This window comes from Bombina bombina, chromosome 2 (assembly GCF_027579735.1).
Source record: "Bombina bombina isolate aBomBom1 chromosome 2, aBomBom1.pri, whole genome shotgun sequence".
NCBI lineage: Eukaryota > Metazoa > Chordata > Amphibia > Anura > Bombinatoridae > Bombina > Bombina bombina.
The window spans coordinates 1,288,666,444-1,288,673,208 of record NC_069500.1 but is presented as its reverse complement, the minus strand read 5'-3'; the positions used below and the strand labels follow the sequence as shown (position 1 = coordinate 1,288,673,208).

The 6,765-nt window shown below is 38.5% G+C and overlaps 1 protein-coding gene across 1 annotated transcript in view; it reads left to right on the top strand.

The window, feature by feature from the left end:
- MED28 (mediator complex subunit 28) overlaps positions 1–1,603 on the top strand; it is a 13,136-nt gene extending 11,533 nt beyond the window's left edge. Inside the window, exon 4 of the mRNA XM_053700889.1 lies at positions 750–1,603. Within this exon, the coding sequence (XP_053556864.1) occupies positions 750–947 (198 nt within the window). The 3' untranslated portion in view covers positions 948–1,603. The remainder of the gene's footprint in view (positions 1–749) is intronic.
- The last annotated feature ends 5,162 nt before the right edge of the window (positions 1,604–6,765 follow it).

The window sequence follows — 6,765 nt, the reverse complement described above, 5'->3', positions numbered from 1 at the left end:
TATGTAATAGAAGACAGCACTCGCTGGGCTTAAGGATAAGCAATAGAAGCTTTTATTTACATGACGTTTCAGGGCAGCTCCCCTTCATCAGACCGTCTGATGAAGGGGAGCTGTCCCCGAAACGTCAAGTAAATAAAAGCTTCTATTGCTTATCCTTAAGCCCAGCGAGTGCTGTCTTCTATTACCTTTTTATCTCTACCTGCATTCAGCACCCTGGCAACTGGACACCTGTTTGTGCGAGTGCACCAGCCTCTTTGAATGTGAATATATATATATTAATTTTTTTATTATTTTTTTGCAGCTAGTTTGTTTTGCGCTTCATAAAAAACAGCTTTGTAAGATTATGTTTTTGTTTCTATGTACTAATTAATATTAGTGCAACATGTAACTCTTTTAAGCAAATATTTATGTACATTATTTTCATGTTGGTCTAAAAATAGCAACAACATTACATGTTAGTGCACAAAGTAAAATATATATATATAGTAGATGTGGGATATATCCTATGTTTGTTTTGGCTTTGTAAAATAAAGTATTCCTGTATCATATGACATCTCTCACTAGAGTATTTTATTCGCCCCTTCCTGGGGAAAAAATGCTCTTCATGTGCAATATAAACCCTCTTCCTTTGCTTGACAATTCCATTTGTTTATTCTGCTCATTTCTATGTACAAAACTCCTTCCTTAGATCAAAAGAAAAAGTATTTTGTGTTATGCTAATTATTTTTTCTTTTATATTTTTGAAACAGGATGTTTCTGAGTTGAGAAATGAATTGCAGAGGAAAGAAGCCCTTATTCAGAAGCACTTGACTAAACTTCGGACCTGGCAGCAGGTTTTAGAAGAAATAAATGGTCAGCATAAAAAGACAAATGAAATGGCCCAGGGGCCACTCGCATACCTGGAACAAGCCTCAGCTAATATCCCTGCTCCTATGAAGCAAACGTGATTTAAAGTGTGTTTGTATAGATTTGTTGCCTTTCAAATAATAGCTGCATTTGTACATGTAGGAAACTGGGGCATACATTCTAGTTAAACGGCCCTTTTATATTTAAAAATAAATAAAAATAATTACATGCTCCTAATCTTTTACAGCATGTAATTGTAAGACTATTGACCTCAGACTACTGTGTGTTTAACCCTCCGCAAAGGGTTAATACGCACAGAAATACTGCTTGGGACTCACAGAGCACTGCTGTGTCTGAGTGGAAGAGCCCAGATCAAATTAGCAGCATTAGTTCTACATCTGAGTCGTGCGACTAGCGCTGCTGATTGGATCAGGGGTGTTTTCTGCTCAGGACCAGCAATGCTATGTGGGTCCAAAGTGTTTCTACTGTAGTCCACAGTAGTCTAGGATGGTATTCTTAAAATGACGTGCTATAATGCATCAGAGCATGTAATTGTTTTTTTTAATATAATGGGCCCTTTAATATAATGACCTTGTGATAAAAGTTTTTTTTTTTTTTTTTTAACTATTTTATAAATAACAGTTTATCAACTAATAAGCTGTAAATTTCTACCACACTGAAGAAAATGTATATAAAAATCTGTATTTCACTACAAACAAAGTAAAATAAACTGTTTTGCTGATCATTCATTTAAAAATGTTCTGTGTGTGAGCAGGAGGCAAATGTATTCAAATACCACATTAGGTTAAAGGAAAACTAAACATGAATTGTATTATTCCAGTTTGCATTGCTAGTTCAGCTCTAACAGGCAAACATTTGAAATCCATAAAGGGACATTAAACTCAATAAAATGTATCATGTATGTTACAAGTACTGTTTAAAAAAACTTTTTGCATAAAAATGTGTAACGTGAAAGTTTTTTTTTTTTTGTTCCTCAAGGGAAATTTTTTTTTTTTTTGCCACAACCATTCCCTAGGAACATATTACACTCCACACAAAAGTATTTGTTTTAAACCATGGGGATTTTTTTTTTATATATTTTAATTATTTTTTAAAACACCAAAACTTTTATACAAACATTAAAATGCTTAGATTGCCAGTCTGAATAATATACAATAAAAGTATTGTGAAATTATTCTCCATTACTTAAAAGGGACATTACCACCTAAAACCTAGTGTAGTAAAGCATTGCCCATTGTTAAAGCTGATTTTCACTACAACAGTACAAGCATCATTTCTAACGCATATATTAATCACAGCTTACATAGCTCTTAATTACATATATATTCATCTAAAACCATACTATATACAATTATTTCCCTCCTTTCATCAACTTAGTTTATAGATATATCATAGCAAAGATATTATTATAAAAAGCTTGCAAACTCTAACTTGTCACTGAGCCCAAACGAAAATCTAGTCCCCAGTCTAAAAATCCATTTGGCTTCTTTTTGAAGCAAGATCCTGTCATTATCACCTCCACGGCCGGAGGTGATTCCCTTATCAATAATCACAAATTTCAGTGAACCTCACCATTGTGTTGTGTAGCAAAATGTCTGGCCACATTCGTATCTCTTGTTCCTGTATCCGGTTCTTTAAGACTCTCTTCCGGGCACGAACACCGTAGGAGGTAGATTACCCCCTCCAATTTACAATGAAAGAAAAAACTGATGTCATATTTTTTGATCAACAGAAAATTGTTTAGTGCTAGCCAGTCTGAATTGGACGGTCCTCTAATAAATTGGCGCTTGACCAATCTGTCCTTTACATTTGGAGCCTTTCTTGCTACCATCAGTGGCCCTTCACCTACAACTTCTCTAATCCTGTCATCCAAAGTCAAAATATGCCAGCTTCTTTTAATTGCACATCTTATATTATCCCATTGATTATTAAAAATTGAGATAAACCTAATCTGTTCCTGATCTTTCTTAATTTTTCCCTTGTATAGGACAGCATCTCTGGACATATTCCTTGCTCTCCAGAGCGCAGCCTTAACACATTTATTAGAATACCCCCTATTAAGGAATCGCTCCTTCATTATTGAGGCATGAAAATCAAACTTCGATAATGAGCAGCAATTTCTTCTCAAGCGGAGGAATTGGCCATATGGAATACCCTTTTTCAGGTGTTCTGGATGGCCACTTTTCGCAGATGCTGTTGCTTGCATTACTTTTCCTAAAGTTCTCTGTGACTATCACCTGCCCTTCCTTTTTTAGAGTCAGATCTAAAAATGCTAACTCTCATTTGTTTCCGAAGTCAGGAAGATGTTCTTGTCATTTTTATCAAGGATGGCAACACATTCATAAAATTCACCCATTGTGCCATCCCAAAGGACAAGAACATCATCCACATTAGTACTTTCTCAACAAATATAATGCTATGATTTTCAAAGATATCAAAAAGCTCCCATGCCCCTAAATGGAGGCACACATATGTGGGGGCACACACAGCCCCCTTGGCTGTTCCTCTCAACTGACGATAATTTTTACCGTCAAATGAAAATACATTGTTCTTTAAGATAAATTAAAGAAGAGACAGGACAAACTCGGTATGGTCCCTATATGCTGGACCCCTTGTATCCAGGAATCTTTCTATCGCTAAAATGCCCACCTGGTGGGGAATCGATGAGTATAAACCCTCTACATCCAGTGATGCCAGTATAGTGTTCTCACTCACCGAGACCCCATCAAGTTTCCTTAACAGGTCTGCCCTATCCTTCACATAGGAAGATAAAGTCACCAGGAAGGGACGCAGAGATTTTTAAACTGATTTTCTCTGTGATGCTCCCAATCCGTGAGACAATCGGTCTACCTGGGGGGCATTCCATGTATTTATGCAACTTAAACGGGCATAACGAGGTGCTCAGGGTACAAATACTGAAATTCCTTTTGTGAAATCACTCCCATGCATCTAGACTAATTTAGGAGCTTAAACAGAGTTGAATCTGGCTCAGAGGATTATCACTCAGCCTTTCATACTGGTTTTTATTGCTCAACTGGCGTTTTAACCTCATTGACATATAGGCATTCATCCATCAGGACCAGATTCCCACCCTTGTCTGCTGGCTTAATCACCAGGTTATTTGCAACACTCAATTCCTTAAGTGCTGTTCTTTCCCTAGGTTCCAAATTATCATCCTTCTGTTTTATTGCAAATCTTTCAATTTGTCCATCTGCTTTACAAAAAGGTTAAGAGATGGAACCAGGGAGAGAGACGGCATAAATGCGGACTTAGGTTTAAAAATGATCTTCTTCCTCTGTACAGATCCTGTCACTGGGGGATCCTGGATCTCCCCCCCGCTCATTATCCGTGAGGAGAGACTCAAGATCCCCCAGAGCCAATTCATCCTCTTTACCTATGGCAAAGGTTTCTTTTTAGGACTTCATAATTTGAAAGAGGACAACTTTTCTTGCGAAAAGATGGAGGTATTTTATTACTCCAAATTTATCAATAGTAACAGTAGGGCAAATGGAGAGGCCTATCTTTAACAGCTCTATGTGTGCCAAATTGAGAGGGAAAGAGGACAGGTTTACAATCTGTAGTTCCTCATAACTGTCACTGGGGTTTGCTAGTATCCCCTGCGAGTTCCCCTCCCCCTGTTCTGGCCATATTGGTCCCCTCTTCCTCTCATCTGTCTGGTTTGATATTGTCTTTCTCTCATTTGTAGTCCAAATGGATCCTTTCCTTTTTCCCCTTCTCTCTCTCCTCCTCCTTTTGATCCCATGCCGGAGGAGTTTTTTTGGGATGATCCTGTTTCAGAGTCAGACATGTCTGTTCCTGAATCATATGAACCTTTCTGGGATTTATACACATACACCCTTCCATTTTTTTTAAATTTGTTTATTGTTTTTATTAGTGATGTACAAGTCAAGAAGCATCAACCATAAAATATAACATTGTTAGAGTCAAATATAGTATAGAGTTCAATATTGCAAGGAGTCCTCTCTCCCCGCTAAGTGCGTGAGGTATCTTAGTGTTAAGACAAACTAGGTTCCATCAGTAAGCAGGTCGAATAGGCAAAAGGTTCCTTCTGCATCCAGTTGAGCATCACTCGGATAAATGAGTTAATCAAATAATTAAAATAATCTTAACAAAAAAAGGGAAATTAAAAATAAAATCCACATAAACTTTAGCAAATGTCCTCTGGTCTCAGATTATGACTAGTAAGGTAAACATCTCTCTCTTGTGACTAGCGGTAAAAACAGTTGTGGCGGTCCGGCACTCCTCGTCTCCCAGAATGTTGGTCTTATTACTGGCATAGGTCAGTGGGTCCTAGGCTGGGTATTTTTATGTCTACCGATCGGTTCGTTTGTTAGCCTTGGTTTAATAATATGTTGCATGTGTATGTTATAAAGGGTGGTTAGTCTCATAAGTACTCCTGCCATAGAAGCCTGGCATTCAGTATAGTATCCATTTTGTTACGGCATAAATAACCATATTTTTCTAAGGAGAATTGATCTTCTACTTCCTCCACCCACATAGCTTTACTCAGGGTACTAGGCTTTTTCCAGTGGCGGGCTATTAGTTTCCTTGCGCTATTGAGGCCGATCTGTAGAACTAGCAATTTCAGGCGGCAAGTCATTTTAGGTAAGTCGTTTAATAGTGCTATGTGTGTGGTCAATGTGAATTCAGTAGTGTTACTTTGTTTAAAATATGATTCGACTGCGTCCCATAATGGGCAGACTTTTGGGCATTGCCACCACATGTGGATCAAGTTACCGTGCCCTCCGCAGCCTCGCCAGCACAGACTGGACGTGTTGGGGTAGATGCTAGCTAGTCTCGATGGGGTTAGATACCACCGAAGAAGGATTTTGAAGTTTAACTCTAATATCTCGGGAGAAGTCGAGGATTTTTTAAGTGAGCTAAAGATTGTATTCAATTTTTCTGTTGTCTATTGTCTGCAAGGTCTAGGTTCCATTTGGCTGTGTAGGGTGGTAAGGTGTCTGTGAGGATGTTTATAAGAAGTTTGCGAGATATAGAGAGCGTTCCTCTTGGTATAGTTCCACTAAAGCACATCTGTTCAAAAGCGGTAGGCTTTCTCAGCAAATCTGATTTAAATGAGGATGTATGTATGTAATGTTGTAGTTGGGCATACTTTAGCCATTTGGTAAATCTACCGCCTGCTAAATCAGCTAATTTGTCTCTGTCTAATAACTTGCCCGCTTCTGTGAATTTGAGTAGTGGGATCGTGTAGTCCCATTCTGTTAGCCGTTGGAAGCCTTTGTCTAGTCCTCCTATCATTTCAATATTTAACACGATTGGGAAGAGGGGGGATCTAAAAGTGGTAATATGTGGTTTAGTGGCAATTATGTGGTCCCAGATCTTAAATAGTTGCTTATGGATTTCAAGATGTCGACATTGGGGAGGTCTAAGGTCTTTAGATACCCAACATAGGGCGTGCACCAGTGGTGCCTTGAGAATATGTGAGTCCAGTGTGACCCATGCTTTGCGTTCTTGTGTTTTATGCCAGTCTAATATTCTTTGTAGTGTCACTGCTTGGTAGTACTCCTCTATCTTGGGTAGACCCAATCCTCCAGTTATATTTGGCCTATACATCGTGTTCCTATTGATTCGTGGTCTGCACTTACCCCAAACAAAAGCATTAAGGCTCCTCTGAATCCTGTTTATGTACCAACACGGTAAATGGAGTGGGAGAGTTTGTAGAATGTATAGGATTCTAGGTAATGTAGTCATTTTAATTGCTTGAATCCTGCCCCACCAAGATAGCGGTTTATTTGTCTTCAAGTTGCGTTGTGTGTTGAGTAGTAGTGCATTGTAATTTCTGTCAAACAGCGTCGTCTGTCTGGGGGAGAGGTGGATCCCTAGGTATTTGATGGTATCTGTTTTTAACCGGAGCGG